This window comes from Myodes glareolus, chromosome 20 (assembly GCF_982192425.1).
Source record: "Myodes glareolus chromosome 20, mMyoGla1.1, whole genome shotgun sequence".
Lineage (NCBI taxonomy): Eukaryota > Metazoa > Chordata > Mammalia > Rodentia > Cricetidae > Myodes > Myodes glareolus.
Window position 1 is genome coordinate 2512524 of NC_142045.1, and position 18882 is coordinate 2531405.

Below are 18882 nucleotides of genomic sequence, written 5' to 3' on the forward strand. Positions count from 1 at the left end.
ATCCCAAAAATTGTCCTCAGGCTTTCACATGCATACCTTAGCACACATGTATCCAAAGACGGGCAAATACACACACACACACACACATACACGCACACACACACACATACACACACACACACACACACCAAATAAATAATCAAACAAACATATAATAGATAAATAAAGGTTTTTAAACTTTCTTGAAATTGAACTTTATTTTAAGTGCTTCTAAGTGTTGACTCCAGGACTGACGACAGCCCTCATATTCAGAAACCACAAAGTCCCCAGCTGTGCTATGGACAGCGCTGTCGCAGTTGACACCTGACTTCATGCTCACTCAATTTTGATGTAATTCAGAACCGGGAATTGGTGAGCACATAGTTTGCCTTAGACAGCCTATTCGGTTTTTGAGGTCACCCTTTTCACTCTAAGACACATTTACTGTTTGGCTAACAAAGCAAGCGTTTGCTGGGACAACCACAGGAGCTCCCAGGGTCTGCCTATTAGCTGTAGTGTGTGTGGAGGGGCATCTTCAATACTGGGGAGACAGGACTCGGCAATTATCAGTCAGGGAGTGGTCCTTCATGCTGAGTGCTCAGGCTGGGACTGCAAGGTTCAGAGCATGCCTGACTTCATCTGTATGAATGCCCACGGTAACTGCTCCACGCTGGTCCATTTTCAGGAAGGTTAAGAAACTGAGGTGTGGTTTTTCTCCCCATTCCTACTCCAAATAAAAGGAAAATGTGATTTCCTTCAGAAATGTTTGAAGAAGTCATCTTAAGCCAAACACCCTGGACTTTCAGTTTTGACTTTGATTTATTTAATTGATTGGTTTTTACTTTTTTTTGCTTCTTTTTCTTTTTTTTTCATGTGTATGCATGGTATGCTTGAATGTATGTATGTATGTATGTATGTATGTCTACATGTGTGTGGAAAGATACATGTCTGTCTATGCAGGTGTGTAAGTTGAGGACTTGCTGTTGCTCAGGTATCTTGTTCAGTTTCTCTCTCCACCTTTTATACGGATGCAGTATCTCTTACATAAGCTCACGGACCCTGCTAGTCTTGCTGGCCTCTTTGCTTGTGGAACCTTTTGCCTCTGCTTCCTGTGCACTGAGACTGCAATTAAGCCAGCACACCTGCCTAGGATTTACATGAGTACTGGGATCCAAACTCAGGTCTTGTACTGCAAGGTCTTTACTTGTTGATCCATCGCCATAGACCTGCTTTCTTCTATTTTAATGTAACTTTATCTTACATGTAAATATTTATGTAAATGAAAAAGTCTAAAGTATGATCAACAAGTTAAGTTGGGGAATGTTGGCAGTGAAAAGCAAATTATGAAGACTTGAGAATTTTTATTCCAAACTAGCAGGCATCACTCAAAAGGACCAAAGTCCCACATTATTCTGCCCACTCTTAAATTTTGGTCTGTATAGTTTTACACTTTTATATTTCCCCATGTATCATTCATAATAAGTTTATTCAATAAATATGCCTAAAGGAAATGCTATATGAAAAACCACAAACATCCAAATCAACCTTTATTTAACTAGTCAGAAACTATGGTTCCATCAATATCTAAACCTTGTTCACTGTGTCTGTCATGGGAACGTGAGAGAAAGAGGCAGAGGGAAGTTGGAAATTCTCTTACAGCTTTCGTTCTTGAGAACTTGGTCTTGTCGCTACAGTAGCGATAATATGGAAAGTTAAAGAATGCAGTTACCCCACATTAACCCCACACACACACATGCAACCCTCTTACTACAGAAAGTGGGAAGTATCTGTGTATCTCAGGACCTATCTCCTTGGTGTCATACCATATATGACAGAACATATATGGTGTATGTCAGAACGTATTTCAGAGTAGATGTCAATCACATGGCTTCCTTCTTCCCTGCTTCGAATTTTATTATTAATAATAAGAAGAAAATATAAAATTTTGCTAATAATACATAGGATAAATAAATTTAACAATAAAAATAAAATTCTTATTAATAATAAGAAATAAAAAGAAACTTATCAAACAAGATGATTAGAGACTACGTGATGCTGATACAGCCCTCACAGCCTACATAGGTCTTGAGATGAGGAGGGGCTCTGCCGTACTTCCCCAGCTCCACTATCTACAGATTTTACCACACACAGTCCCATGCAGTGAGCATTAGCATACAGAAAGTCCCTGAGTTGCTACTGCAGTGGAAGGAATGCTTTTTCAGGAAGTGGAAGATAAGCTAGAGCATCACGGGACGAGCATGTAAGCTGAAGGAAAGGTTGAATCTGTTGCTCATTCCTTTAAGCTTAGTAGGCCTCTCACTTCATGTTCTGAGCAAAACTGTTCATTTTCACCACATACCTGCCCATCTCGCGAGACTCTGTGATGCCCTTCACCCCAAGTTTCAGAGAATATGAGAATTCAGCATTCAGTAAAAGTTTATATTGATTTATTTTTCCTACTTGAGATGGCAGCAAAAACTTAAGCCGAGTCTTCCAGTTCCATGAGAATAAATATTTGTCATCTACAAAGTGATGGAGGAGGGTCATCTGTCTATTGTTACTTTCATTGGTTAATAAAGAGACTGCCTTGGCCTTTGAAAGGACAGCAGCTTAGATAGGCAGAGTAGACAGAACAGAATGCTGGGAGAAAGAAGCAGAGTCAGGCAGAGTCAGAGAGTTGTCTGCCATGAAGCTTGCAGGTCAGACATGCTGAATCTTTCCTGGTAAGCCATGACCTCATGGTGAGATACAGATTATTAGAAATGGGTTAAATCAATATGTGAGAGTTAGCCAATAAGAGGCTACAGATAATGGGCCAGGCAGTGTTTAAAAGAATACAGTTTCCGTGTAATTATTTTAGGGTAAGCTAGCCGGGCCGGCGGCAGAAAGCGGCCCTCCGTTCCTTTTACAGAGTGGCACCTAACTTGGTAACTAAATCCCCTTAAAAATCTGAGAGAGCTTAAAAAAAATGAGTAGTCTGGGAGCCACACAGCTGTTAAAAAGTCCCTGTATGTCTTGGTGCGGGGGTCACATGTGAACTGCGCCATGCTTCCTCTTGTACTGAGATTGTGTTTGTACCGTTTCGTCCTCTGCTCCCTATGCACCAGTGACTGCCTGTCTGCTTCCCAGCCTTTCCAGGCATGCTATCCCGGCCTGAGGATTCAGCTTCACTGTCTCCATCTTTGAAAGGCCTTCCCGAACACCTCCTAAGACAGCCTGTCCCCAGAGCCTCTGATGCACTTCTGTCTTCTTCCTTGCTAGCTTTCACCAAGCTCTTCTTTCCCTGTCACCCAGCTTTCTCCTCGTGATAAATAAAGGTTGAGTAAATGATGCCATGTAAGGGCCAATCAAAGCCTTCTGTCACCTTTGTACCCACAGTGATGCACGGGTCCGGTGGTAGGTTTCTAGCAAAAATTCAGAGGAAAGAAAGACTTGAGAGGGGAAGGGAAGAAGAAAGGAGACACTGCAAACTGCAAGCGCTGTATCTGCTGTGAACCTGGAGCCGTGAGCTGCAGGAGATGAATCTGGGTCTAAAGGAAACAGGAGTTTAAGTTCAGAGGCAGGAACAGTGGTGCTTTAGTTGAACAGGCTTTCATTGATCTTTAACATACGGAATGGAGACTTTCTATGGCATTATTACCAGTCTCTCTTTTATGCTATTCCAGGAACTGGTGGTTGGTCCCCAGCAGATTCCAATGCCCAGCAGTGGCTCCAGATGGACCTGGGTAACAGAGTGGAGATTACAGCAGTGGCCACGAAGGGAAGATACGGGAGCTCTGACTGGGTGACAAGCTATCGCCTGATGTTCAGCGACACGGGGCACAACTGGCAACAGTACAAGCAAGAAGACAGCATATGGGTAGGAAATACTTCTGTCTTCCAGTGCATAAAGATGAGATGTGCTAATGCTAACCCGTGAGTGTTTCTGGCAGCTCGCTGTATCCAGACTGTGGAGGCTTGATCACTGCCCTGTACCCATTCAGAAATAATGAAATCACGTCTAGCCATGGTTCAAGTGTAACTCTCTCCCAAGGGAATTCAGAGTGTCAGCTGGAGAGAGTTCAGTGTGCTCCTCCCATTCTTGTGATTTCGAGAGCTTTTTGACAGAATCTGTTGTCATCTATAAGACTAGGGAAATATGCTGACAAAATCCGAGTGTCAGTAAGACTGCGTCATTGGCTGCCTTCTTTTCTTTGCTCATGATGCTGTGGTAAAAATGCACCAATGACAGCAATGAAACTGAAAAGGGCTTATTTTGACTTACGTTTCAAATTTAGTATCCATCATGGCAGGGATGTAAGTATTGGGACCAGGAGCTTGAGGGGCCTGGTCATGTGGCATCCATCACCAGAAGGAGAAACAAAGGCTTTGCTGGGGCTCAGCCCACTTTCTCCACTACAATACAGTTCAGGCTCCTTGCCAGGGAATGATGCCACCCACAATGGGAAGATATTCCCATGCAAATTTGCACCATCAAGATAGTTCCCTACAGACATGCTCAGAGGCTCACCTCTCAGCTGACTCTGGATTCTGTCAAATCAACAATTAACACTCACCGTCACATCGGTTAAAGAGTTATATCTACTTGTTTGTTTAAAAGTATCAGACACTTTATATAACTTGCCCAAATAACTGAACTATGTCACTTGTTCAAGGTTGCTAAGTGTGGAATTTGGTCTGAGGAATCTCTACTTTTGTCTCACTGTGTTGAACAGTCACCACTCAAGGTTCTAAAAAACATTCAAATATAGAAAAAAGAGGCAAAGTTTAGATTTATCCTGAAACCGTGAATAATTATCAGTTTGGGAGTAACACATCTGCTATAAATTTTAAAACAGAGCTTGCTTTCCTGCTGCAGCTGTGTGACCTTCACGTCAACAAAAGCTTGACCAGAAACCATAAGGAAAAGAAAGCAGGGACAGGAAGCGCAGGGTTATGCTATCTGGATAGGTTATATTATCTGTCTCTAGAGGCTGGAGTTAGAGGCTTAGGAAGATGGTTTGGAAGGCACAAAGATTACCATCTATGGTTGGAGTTAAGATCCCAGAACCCTCAAAAAAAGCCGGGTAGATGAGATGGTATCCTTAGAGTTCCCCAAAGCAGGCTGGATAGCCAGACTTACCTGCAAGACAATAGACACTGCCTAAATAGATAAAGAGTGACAGAGAAGGATACTGACAGTCCACCTCAGGCCTCTGCATATACAGGCACACATGCATGAGCGTGCATGCATACATAAATATATGTACATGTCAAAAAAAGAAACTTCATACTTTGTTTAAAATAACATGTAAACAAATGTTTTTTTTTTTAACTTTAGAAGAAAAACATCACCAGTTTTTCTAAAGGTCCATTACATGTGAAGACACAGTGATAGCTAACATATTCTTGCCCTCTCAGAACCTCCTTGTCTGTAGCCCTGACTTCAGTTACTCCATCTTCCAGTGTTAGCCCAACCTTGTTGAAAAGAATGTGTTTTACCTGCATTAGTATTTGCTGCCTATCCTACTATATGCGTCTTTAATTGAGGCTTGGGATAAAGTAAGCATTCTGATTTGTTACTAAACAGAATATTGAATATCAGTGAGTCACTTATGATATTAGTTGCAATATTCTCACAGGGCAAGGCTTTTCATTTTCAGAATTCTCTTCGGAGGCTCTTCTATTTTTTTTCTCGGTATTGAAGTTCACATCAATTTTTGCAGATTTGTGCTCGGTTTGCTGTTGGGTTTGGAGTGAGGAATAAGCAGTCCTTCTACCCGGGGAACTATTTCAAATTTTTATGTGGACTTTCAAGGGGAAGATAGATGTGGGATTATTTATTTTCTTGGGGTTTTCAATCAAAACAGGTTGTTTTCAGACGAAGTTGCAGTTTTGAGTCATTTTGTTTCCATCTTTAAAAAAGATCCAAGTTCCATTTTCTTCAGATCATAAGCAGCCTCTCTCAGCCTCCCTGGGCCTGAGGATGCTTTCAAGGCTGGCATCTCTCTGCGTCTGGGAACAGCTTGTGCAGGGCTCTTAGCCTTGCTTGAGGTGTTGGTTCACTTGAGTTTTAAGTGTTTCTAATTTCTTTCAAGGCAGGCATCTCTCTCTTCTGTGTCCATGGAGAACTAAGCCTTGTCACACTGGGCTAATTTTGGGTGTTTAGTAAAAGAACTCTGGGATCACCCTGGCTCTTAGAGCTGCAGTGTGGAGAGGCAAGATTGTTGCCACCATATCCCGCCATCCTCAACAGTCCAACACTGTCCAGACACCATTAGCATCGTTACTCAAAACTAAGTTTTACTTCTAAATATTCTTGGTTGCAAAATTATGGTCTGTTTCTCCTTTCCTTTCTTGCTTTTTTTATTTACACAGGTTTTTTTTTCCTTTTCCTTTCTCACTTGAAACATAAACCTTGTCAGACTTACTCTGGAAGAATAATATTAAACCCCACTGTTTAATTCACACAATGCTAAATATAAAAGTAAGACATCATCAACTATACCTAACTGTACCTGTGTGAGGCAAATAGTGTCTAAACTCTGAAATAGTCTAGGAAAGTCTGCCAAACTGCTGTTTTACAAACATTTCACGAAATATGTGCAGTTTCCTTTTCAGCTAATATGGGAACTTGCATCAAAACATGCTGTGGTTCGCTCGACTACCTTGGGCAGGAGAAATGACATAGTGAGTGGAATGTTTGCCACGCAGCTGTGAGAGTCTGAGTTCCATTCTCCAGTGTGCATATATTTTTTTAAAAAAAGAAAATGTTGTCATAGTGACACACACTTCTAAACCTGTGAAGTGAGAGATGAGTGATCTCTTGGGCTTGCTGGTCAGATAGTCTAGCCAAACTGGTGAGTTTCAGGTTTAATTAGAAAATCTGACTCAAAAAAATAAACAAATAAGTTGTAGAGAGACTAAGGAAAATATGCAGTGTTGACTTCTCAACACACAAGCATAAATATGCATGTAAGCACACACATATATACATACAATAGATGTCTTAGTTTTTTCTCCTTAGTTTTTATTTTTAATTTCACTTTAGGATCTTAGCTTCAGAGAATGAAACGGACAAAACAAGAGAATTTTTTTAATACAACTGTCTGAATAGCTCATTTAACTTCCCATATTACACCAATATGTAAACCCATCAATAATAAATATCAACTTCAAGGATGCTGACTGAAAGCATCTATTAAGGATTTCTTTCTTTCTGTATGTGTATGTCATGTATGTATATGTGTACATGCCTATGAACATGAATGCTGGCTCACATGTATGTTGAAATATTGTTAATATTCCCTTGTGTGTACATGTGTACTATTGAGTATAGAATCCCAGGGATAGTATTGAGAACAATTTCATTGATCACTCTCCCTCATACTTTAAAGCAGGGTTTCTCACTGAACTCAGAGCTCATCTTTAAACTCTGTCTAGCTAGCCACCTTGCTCTAATGAGCACCCATCTCTACCTCTTGAGCACTGGGGTTACACACAGAATGCCACACCCACTCAGCTTTTGCAGTAAATTCCTGGGGTTCAAACTCTGGTCCTCATATTTGTGGAGCAAGCATGGTCCACACTGAGTCATCTCTTCAACACCCTGATTTTTTTGTGTTGCTGGGGATGGAACTCTTGTCCTGAGGCATGCCAGGCAAGTTCCTTCCTAAAAGTTAAATCCTCAGCCTCATGTAGCTATTTTTAGAATCTTGAAGTTGGATATGCTTCAGTTCATAATGGTTTTTAAAATATGTATTCTAAACAATACTGATGGGGAAACCTTTTTAGCCAATTATCTTTAAGAAGTGAATCCAAGTTAAGGCGTGGCTTTCTGGACCAGGAGTAAAATGGGTGCATGGCCCAGATGCACTCTCTCTGTGATTCCCACAAGACAGAGCTGAACTTGGACTTCTTATTCCTGTTTTGTGAGTTTTCTTCTTGTAATAAATAAAAATATAATTGTTTTATCTTTAGCTAGCCTGATTGTTTCGCGAATTGAGCTAATTCCTACAGGTGGCACCCAACATGGGGCTAGAGTCTCTGGCGGCTCTGGCCAGCTGCAGTCAGACTCTATGCTACCATTTATTTTGAGTATAGGATTTCCGTGCAGCAGTGGCCCTGGGTAGCTGCTAGCTGAGGGCTTTCATATTTCCTCATTAAACGCCTCAGAGCCACACAATCACAGAGGGCCAAGGTGCCTGAGGAGTAGGAGCCACTCTGGATTCAGTATTTTCATGCCACAAAAACTCAGGTGAGTCTGGGGAGATTCAGCTCCCCCGGATACCTCTGTTCAGAATTGCTACCTTGCTATTCTAGTGCTTTTGTGGTCACAGACCAGTCAGGGTCCTCTGTGGAGCACACAGTCTGTGATTTACACTAAATAACTGTTTTTAATCTGAGCATATCTTTTAGCATTTAATACTAAAATCAGATTCAGACCAGCCAAGTGGCTCCAAGTGCACCACAGCACCTACTGGCAGGTAATGGTTATTGTACCTACTCCAGTTCAAATTCAACCACAGGTAAGATTTATAATTTGAAATATAAATTACAAATTTATAATTTATAGGGAAAATTATGGCCAATTTAACCATTCAGGAATTCAATAGCCTTTTTACCTACACCATGTACAATGTTATGCAAGGCTTATATAATTTCCCTCCTACACCCTCTATTTGATTCTAAGGATTAACTTTGTCCTTCACATTTTATCCCTAAAATCATGGTTTGATAATAGGGCCAAGAATGAGGCACTTTTAGAAATAATACAGTCTTTACAGACTGACAATAATCAATTAAAAGGAAAATTCAGCACTCTGAAGAAGGATACAACCAATTTGACAAACAAAACCCAGTTGAATGATATACTTTTAGAAAGGATACAGCCTTTACAGACTTATAATTATCAATTAAGAAGAAAATTCAATGTTCTTGGAAGGATACAGCCAATTTGACAAACAAAACCCAGTCAATGACAGAGGGTTCTAAGACATTGTCTGAGATAAAACATACTGCAAAATGTATTAACTGGACTCTGTCAAAGGGTTTTGATAGATTGACTGATAAAATGTCTCTCCAGGAAGTTAATATGCATGTTATAAAAATAATGTACAAGGCTGAGATATTATCTCTACTGGACAAACGTCATACCTTGGAATCCTCACTGAATGCATTAAAACAGAACACTGAACAGGAGATCCAGACTTTACAAAAAGCAATGGTAAAAAGATTTAAAAATATTGAGGAATTTATCAAATTTGATAACAAGGGACAAAAGGTACAAAGACAGACCTCAGTACATGCCAAAATCAGGGATAGCTGACCAGAATTATACCTGCTTTTTCAGTGATATCATCAGAAAGAGCATCTGACACCAAATACCCTGAGGTAGTCAAAGAATATACATTGACTGATTTAAAGAAAATTAAACAAGCAATTGTATCTTATGAAATACATTAGTCCTTCATTAGAAAAATGGTCCAAACATGGGCTTCAAGCAACAAAACAATGCTACAAACTGGATTCAGTTAAGCTCAGCAGTCCTATAAAATGGACCAAAGTTGCTTTGGAGAGAAAAGTAAAAATTTTAGAGTAACAGGGAAAAGCAAAATGATTTGAGATTTCTCAACATCAAATTCTGGGTGAGGACTTTACTCTGATCCCCAGGATCAGGCTCTTTACAATGAATCCACCTTGCCCCTATGTAACACAGCAGCTTTAAATGCTTAGGACAGGATTCAAAAACCAAGAAAGAGAGTTAAGTCATATATTAGAATTAAACAGGGTCAGAGAAAACCTTTTAGTGACTTTTTTTACAAAGACTAACTAAGGCTGTACAAATGGAGGTAACAGACCCAGAAGTCAGACATGTACTAATTCACTCTTTGGCTTTTGAGAATGCCGACTTAGAATACAAAAAGATCGTTGGGCCTTTAAAGGTCAGGTGAGCACCAGTGGATGGATGGATCTGCGTACAATAAGTGTTGAGACACTTGACTGTAGTACTAAAGCTTGGGTAGGAGAAGCAATTTTCAATGGTATGAGGAGACATCAAAATACCAAATGTTTAATTGTGGTAAAGTAGGACATCCAAAAAGAAATTGTAGACGCAAAATTCTTAGGAATAATGTCTCCTGTAAAAATGACAAAAATAGGAGGACTCAGCCTTCAGGTGTTTGCAGGAGGTGTGGCAAAGCCGACATTGGACCAATAAATGTAGGTCAACAAAAAACAAACAAGGCAATCTGATACCACCAAAAAACTCCTTGGGGGTCTCTCACAGACCCCCATGATAAATGTAGTTCAATCATTCCAAGTTACTGTGGAGAACGTGTCTCAAAAAAAAAATTTAAAAATCCAAAGCAGTCTATAAGACACCATACTGTTCTGGGTGATGAAACAGATGTGGAGGACAAATTGAATACTCCAAAAGGACATAAAAAACATATATTCTGGCAGACTTCTATAAATGTTAAAGACCAAAGCTAAGAATGTATATAAATTACAATTTTATTAAGGGCTTACCAGACACAGGTACAGATGTATGTATCATTACTCCAGAATCTTGGCACCCAAATTGGCCTCTTCAAGAGGTAGATGTTCGAAGAAATAAAATAAGTTTTGCTTAAATGGGAATTACAAATTGTTCCAAAAAAAATTCAAAGAGAAGATTCTGTTAATTACCTAGGTTACAAAATAGGTTTACAAACAATTAAAAAACAAAAGGCACCAATTAGGACAGACTGTTTGTGGACTCTTAATGACTTTCAAAGATTACTAGGAGACATAGTCTATGATCAGCTGTTGGGATAACACCTGATCTAATAATTCATTTAAATAAAACTTTAGATGGTGATAAAGACTTATATAGTCCCCAAAAATTAACAGCTAAAGCAAAAGAAAAAAGTTTTAAAAATCTCCTCCCTCTAAAGATGGTCTGTCGGTTACACTAGGCCTTAGCCAACATTTTTGCATTAATGTTACAAATGAGATTTTGGGTGATTGCTCAGGTAGCCAATTGCCTCCTTCATATACTGCTCACTTTGGAAGCTGCTTGATAGCACTTCCTGCCTACTCAAGTAATATTACCTCCCTTTACAGGCCTTTGATGGGTTGAAGATTAGATAGTCGTAGGTACCTTCCTCTCATGATTTAGCCAAGCTTATTTCTAATGTAAGATTTAGACTCTTTGAAATATTTATTAAAACATTTATTATGTGTTCCATGCTTAATATTGCTTATGTTGTTTGTGATTTTATACTTGATATCTGTTCCTACTGTATGTAGCTTTGTATTGGGTTTGGATCACTCTTGTTTAGAGAAAAGGGGAGGTGATAGGGAAACCTTGTTAGCCAATTATCTTTAAGAGGTAGATCCAAGTTAAGGCATGACTTTCTGGAACCAGGAGGATAATGGGTACACGGCCCAGGTGCTCTCTCTTTCTCTGTGATTTCTGCCGGGCACAGTGACCTTGGACTTCTTGGTCCCATTTTGTGAGTTTTTCCCTTATAATAAATAAAAATATAATTGTTTTATTCTTTAACTAGCCTGGTTATTTCTCAAATCATGTTAATTTCTGCACAATACAAACAGCACACTCAGCACAGAACATCAATTTACCCAAGAAAATTCTTTTATTTCAAGTTCACTTCAGGATAAGATCCTTTAAAAGACACCTTTGCAATAGACAGGAGAAAATCTTCGTGCACTAAAAATCCAATTTGTACAGTTTCTGATCTGGCACTGAGTGGAACATTCATGAATAAGGCCACTGAGCAGCCACTTAGCAATGCCTTGCAATGTATTAACAAACTGTGCTCCTGGCCACTAAATGATCAGGCATGAAGGTGTCTCAGGGACAGACTTGTAACCATTTTTAGAATCCTAGTGGATCTGAAATCTTCCTAGTTTGGGTTTGTAGACATTTTAGAGGAATGTAAAGATTCAAATTCTAACTCTAACAGAAGCCTTTGCCAGTGTGATTTCCTTTGTGTGTGTTGGTGGGGTGTATGGATAACAAGTTGATGACAAGCTGCAGAAGTCTGTTCTCTTTCATGCTGTGTGTTGCAGGGATAGACCCCAGGTCATCAGACTAGAGGAAAGAACCGTTACCTGCTGAGCCATCTCCCCAGTTCAGCATTTAGGTCTTTACTGAGGCACCGTAAGACTTTGCAGCCTGCTTAGTCTGCACACAAAAAAACTTATAAAACCTGTCTTTGAGAACCAACCCATGTCCTTCCTCCTTGGAAATGTCCTAGCCACCTAAAGTCTCTGATGACACTATGTGTTCACTAAGAAAGCACAAAACAAGAAACTGGTCAACTGCTGTGAGCTCTGGTGTTTACATCTTCTCTTCCTCCCAATCACTTGCTTTCACTTTCAAATTCACTTCTCACATTGCCAATGCCTGTGCCTCTTTGTGATAATTTATTCCATTGGTCTTTTGCAAATATGCTCCAAGAAGCAACTTTCAGGTGCAAATTTCAGGCAAACATTTGCTGCTGACAGCTTCTTCTGTTCGGATCCAGCAGACTATATAGCTCATCCTATTTGACTAACCTGTCTAACTCTATCCAGTCTGTCCTCTATGAAAGGACACCCTTCATTTGATGCAGGTCAGTTTTTCTAAGAGGATAGAGCTCTCACCATCCTTATGCGGTAACATAAAGACTCTTGAAAGATGTGAAGGCCATAGACAATGTTCCTGAGGAAAAAGAGAAACTTGAAGAGTCCATGTCCATGAGAAAACAAGGATTTTTGCAAGGTTGCAAGGCAGTACCTATGCAGCTGATAATCTAAACTCAGAGGACAGCCTTCAGGAGTTCAAAGTGGCCTCCTATGAGCATCTTACCCCACAACATCACACACGTCTGTGTGGCAGATATTTTTCAGCCAGAACTACATGCATCTGGGCACTCAGCTAATAGTAGAAGCATGTCATTTTACCTTTTATTAAAGCATATTTGGTTGCTTCAATATATAGAAGAAATTGAAATTTCAAAAGGTCAAGGGAACTGGGCTGTATCACATGTAATAAGGAGACAGAAGCAGTTTACAGACTCAAGTCTACCTCTCAATGATGTCAAAACTCATAAGGCCCTAGGTAATACAGTAGCCTAAGCATAGGTAGTTAGGACCTGAGGATGAAGGAGATGAAACAGCTTCCACTAAGATTTCAGAACAAAACACTGAGCTAAATCACAATGGAATCTCCATGCTCCTTGAGGAAACCCACTCTGGAGTACTTCAGGGTTTTGTGGAAAGATGTGTGATGAACACAGAGATGCTTAGTTTCTTTGCACTCTGCGTCCTGACTGCAGCCACAACGTGAAGAACAGACTTCCATTCCTGCTGCCGTGTTCCTGTGAGGAAGTATATTCCCTCAAACTATAAACCAGAGTAAATTATTCTCCCTTAAGTTGCTCCTGTCAGCTGTTTTGTAACAACAACCAGAAAATCAACGGATCCACCACTAGCCTTTTACTTTCCTCCATCTTGCGTTTTCTCCAGATTCATTTCTCATTTCATTCTTCCTAAGACCATACAGCCTTTTATAAAACACACGAGCTATCGAGTACTTGACATGGGATCCCTCAGCCTGTGTGGTGTATTTCCCTGCAATTTCTGTAGCCTTCTGGAGTCTGTTTGCTCATAAAAGGTTTGCACTGGTTACCCAGCGCTCTCCTTACCCCGAGGTCAATTGAAACAACGGATTGCGCATTTCAGTCATCAGTTCCCCAATTTCATCCTTGAGCAGTTCCCAAATTTTCTGGGAGATGCTCTCCCTATCTTCTTGATTTACACACATTTATTCTGCCAATTTTGCCTAGCATGTCCTGAGTATTGATCACTGTTTGATATACTATTTTAAGCCTACCAATTTCAGAAAACAATCTGAGCAAAAGAAGCTCATTACTATCAACATATATCTTTTAAGCTCTCATTATATGCCTAGTACCAGGCTAGATACATGGACAGAGACTTAAAGATGCAGTCTCTTCCTCTCCTGGATGCCCACAACCATTAAGAGACTAAAACATGGCTCCTCTGTAACATGGCTCATGCTCTTATTTGAGTGTGTGTATGTGCTACACACATCTGTGCATTTAGAAAATGAAGGCAGATGTTGTGTACTCTGCTCTGCCACTTTCTTACTTAGTCCCCTGGAACAGGTCCTCTCAGTGAAACTAGAACCAGGCTGCCAGCCAGCAAGCCTCAGTGATCCTTCTGTCTGATCACTGATTCTGAGCGCCCTGGAGCTACAGGTAGGCACACTGTCCACTCCAGGTGTTTATTTTAATTAGAGTTCAAGGGGTTCATTCTTAGAGTATCATGCTCGTCTAGCAAGCTCTTTTACTTGTATCATTGCCACACTTCTTTCTTTAACGCCTTTAAAATAAAGTATAGGACTAGACAAAATAGCATACCATCAAAGATATTTACTGGGCATTTAGTGGCCTGGAACTCATGGTGTAGGCCTGGCTGACATTGAGCTCACTGTGATTGGCTGCCCCAGCCTCCAGAGTGCTAGGATTAAAGGAATGGGCTACTATGCTTGGCAACTGCCAAGATTTTAAAGCTATTTTTTTTGTAATTTGTTTTTCACACATGTATACGTAAAAGTGCAAACTATGGGTATTAACTTTTGAATTGAACTTTATATAAAAGTCAAAGAGGATGAGGAATAAATAACACTAAAGATGTTTGAAAAGACCCTAAGGAATTTTATTATTTTATGTTTTTTTTTAAAAATTACATATAGCATATGTCTGTGTATATTAATTGAAGTTATGCTACTTGGAAAGACAGTGCAATCCTCCCCCTCAACACACACACACAAAATCCATTATTTACTTAACAAAAGTCTCAGTGCAGCTAGACATGGGAAAACTTTTGAGTTGTTGGTCAGGGGAGTCCAAGAGACCTCCAAACAATATAGTCTATTGCTCTTGTCTTTGGTACTAGAAAAACAAAGTCCAGTCCTCCTGTTGAGGACACCACACACTATGGACCCAGGACTTGAAGGAATCGGTCTGGATCTTAGCTGGAAGCCTCCTTCCTGGGGATTAACTCTAACAGTGTTGAAAGGAACCACGAAGGCCGGCATGGAAGAGAAGTGATCAGTCTCCCTCCTCAGTTCTAATGCCTGCACACTGCACAATGATGGAGCTTTTCCTAAAGGTGTGGGAGTGCTATTCATATCCTGGGACTAATCAGCAGCTACCTGCACTTCTACTTAAGGCCTGCTCAATAGGAAGGGATTTATGTCTGCTACTGACAAGCTAGCCAACTACTCAAGGCTGGAGAGCCATGAAGTCAATAGGAAAATGGTCTACCGTCACTTTCCTAAACCAGTACAATCTCTGACTGCATTCTGAATACCCACAGATAAGTGCAGTGCTTACCCCTCATCAAAGAAACATCTTCTTCTTCTTCTTCTTCTTCTTCTTCTTCTTCTTCTTCTTCTTCTTCTTCTTCTTCTTCTTCTTCTTCTTCTTCTTCTCCTTCTCCTTCTGTTTCTGCTTCTGCTTCTTCTTCTTCTTCTTCTTCTTCTTCTTCTTCTTATTATTATTATTATTATTACTATTACTATTATTATTATTATTATTATTTTTCAAACCAGTGACTGGTCAAAATGCAGATCACCTTACCACAGTATGCCTGCCCCAATTAATACATTTGTAATAAAACCCCATAATGTCTAAGGTTCAAGGAACATTGCAGATGAGACGGTGAAAATGTTGTTAAGAGCCAAAGAACCAGGACACCTGCTGTGAGATGGTCTCCTCTAAAAAGAACAAGAAAAATAAAAACAGTGTGTCTGTAGCGGGGGAGGTTAGTGAGAAGGAATGGATCTGGGAGGAGTTGGGGCAACCATGGAGGTAAATATAATCAACACACATTCTATGAACTTCTCAAATAATTAGTAAACACAATGAATGCATGAATATTTGTTTCAATAAAATCCCAAAGAACTAACACAAGCTGTGCTTTTTATTCTTGTTTTTATTTTTTTACGAAGTCAATGAAGAACTGTGTACACTCAGACTGTCAATTTAACAGGGACCACGAATGCATAAATCAGTCACCACCATGCAGCCGGCTGGGTCTCAGCTGTGCCCCTGGACAGGAATGTAATTTGATCTCCCTGAGCACACCCTTGCCAGCTGCTTTGCAGATATAGATGTACCTGCTTCCTGACCCCTAGGATCCATTCCTCCACACTTCCTGCTCAGACACTTTGTCTTACAGATTGCCTGGCTTGTGGGAAGGCAGTACATGGGAATGAAGTCCTATCTTCACATGGATCTAGCTTTACCATGGATAGACTTCTGAAGCTCTCCTTGAGACGCCCTAGTGGCTGCCTGTGGCTTTTGCTGACCTGAGATGCTCCTAAGGCTGAAGGAACAGTGCTGACAAGGGAAGAGGGTACAAGTGGCCCAACCAACAGCTGGGGCTGCTCCAGCTTCAGCAGGCTTCTCTCTAGTCCTCTACTTCATACTCAGTCTTCAAACTTCCTTGCAGATGTCCATCTGTTTCCTTATTTAATGTGAGAAATTACTGTGATGTTTCAGGACTCTTCCCTGCGAGGGGTCTAGCCTCTTCAGGAAGCTAATGCTTTCCCCCATTTACACAGGTGGCTTTTAAACACATTGCACTGGCAGTGAGTCGACACGCCGTCTTCAGGATTAATATGCACATGGACACTTCCTATGAAGGAGCAGATGACTGCAGTCCCCACCTTGTCTCATCTGTAGTAGGACAGGTCCCAGCAGTTCCTATAAATGGACTGGGTTGATCTGTTTAAAATTAATTCTTCTAAATCTACTGCTATGAAATTAATCTTCTTGTCGAAGTACTCCATGTTTCCCAGGATGTTCGACTCATAATTGTATTTTCAGTATATATAAACCAATTAGGTTCTGAAAACTTTCTCCTTAGAATAGATCAGAAATAATATTTTAATTTATCATAGTTTTTGTTTCTTTAAATTTATTGAGTTGAATTACGTACAGTGTCTGAGAGAGGGAGTTATTTTCGATAGTCTTCTTGTTACTGAGTTTTTCTTCCTTCTTTTTTTACTTTCTTTCTGTCTCTCTCTTTCTTCCTTTCTTTTTTTGTTTACGTGTTTCTGTTGTGTTTTGGTATGGTATGCACATATATGTGCATGCATATAGTGGATGGACCTCAAATTTAGATGTCCTTCCTCTAGGTATTTTTGGAGACCTGTTTTCTCAGTAGTCTGTATCTCTGGACTCTGGCTCTGCTGGCCGACCAGCAGACCTCAGGAATCCACTTGTCTTACCTACCCAGTACGCACACCCACACCCTACTTCTCATTGGTTTCTGTGCTTGGACTCAGATACTCGTTTTGCTTACCAAGCACTTTACCATCTGACCCCAGTGCCGAGCTATTGACTACTGCATGTGCAATTAGTGTTTCTTCTTTAAGCTGTTGTTTTCTTCTAATATTTTGCCTGTGCTTTGAAGTTTAAAATAATCTGTGGCTCTGATAGATAACTAAATCCCTAGGAGGCTTAGCTTCCTCCCTTGAAAAGCGAGCGTAATGGGGATGCTGACCTCATACAACCCGTAAAAGGGAGTTTCAAAAAATGAGCATGCCTCAAAATGTCCCACAGGGCTTGTTAAGGTGCGGTGTGCTGAGCTCTGCTTGTGGAGCATCTGACCCAGTAGGTCAGAGTTGGGCTAATTATTTACATTTCTAAAACAATATCAAGGGATTGTGGGCAGCTGGTTGCGAGCTCCCTTCGTGAAGCCCAGTGTAAACCATAATGGTGGATTCTTGCACTTGATGAGCTTTGGTCAGAGCCGAGAGTGAAAACCACGACTATTATTAAGGCAGGTAAAGGGCATCCTCTTGGTAGAGGAGCCCAGCGGACACCAGCTCTCAGATTCTTTAATTTCAGATTTGTACACAATAGAAAGAAGAAGCCTAAAATATCAGCACTTTCGAGTAAACTGAAGCTCAGTTGGAAAGGTAAGCTCTCCTGGTTATGGGCAGAGCTGCCCAGTAAGCTCATTAAAGACAATTAGCTCTGAGGCCTTGCAGCAGACAGAGGAGCTGTAGGAAGAGCCTGGGGGAGTTGCTGACGCCTAAAGAAAGGGACTCTGAGGCCAAAGTCTGAAGCCCCAGGTGTCTACTTGGCTTGTACTCAAATGGAAAACTTCCAGGCCTGGAAAGGGCTCCTGGAAACAAAGACTCTCTCCAGCTTTTAAAAAAAGAAAAGGAGTTCAAAGGAAATTCATCTTCAATGAGATTACTAAACTCATTATCACAACAGCAGTCAGTATTAAGGAGAGAAATGCGATGTAAAAACCACAAGACACTATCGCTATTAAGGAGGGCTTTGCTGTTATTGCCTCAGTGTGGGCTGCATTAAAGTAAAGGTGATGATGCAGGGTGATAATAGAAGCGGACCAACCAAATAAGGGGGTGTGCAGAGTTGATGTCTTTCATGTCTATGACCAGCTACAGTGGTGCGCATGGAGAAAATCCTTCCCCGGTCTGAGAATCTGCAGATGTGTTCAGTGCCCTTCGGAACCACAGGGAAATTCCAAATGGGGCTACAACATGTGTCGGGCACCTCCAACTTGCCTTGAAAATAATTTTTTCACTATACAACCTGAGATTGTTTCAGAAACTGAGCTACAGCCTAGAGACAAAGGTAGAATATCTGATACCCTTCTATGGACTCTGCACACATGCAAAGAGAAACATATACATGCACATGTTCTGGGTTTGCACATGTGCAGCAGACTAACTGCACATAGCATAAGAAAGGTAGCCCAAGTCTCCTTAGTGAAGAGAAAACCGTGAAGTCATGTTTGACAAACCAACTCTCCTTAGGGCCAGTGTCTAAGTGCCCTTCTCATTGAGATGGCTTTCCCCACATCTGG

The 18882-nt window shown here is 40.6% G+C and overlaps 1 protein-coding gene across 1 annotated transcript in view; it reads left to right on the forward strand.

Annotated features, from left to right (window-relative positions):
• Positions 1-18882, forward strand: part of LOC148118756 (contactin-associated protein like 5-1-like) — a 918003-nt gene that overhangs the window by 215314 nt on the left and 683807 nt on the right. Inside the window, exon 3 of the mRNA XM_087899418.1 lies at positions 3645-3838. Within this exon, the coding sequence (XP_087755544.1) occupies positions 3645-3838 (194 nt within the window). The remainder of the gene's footprint in view (positions 1-3644; positions 3839-18882) is intronic.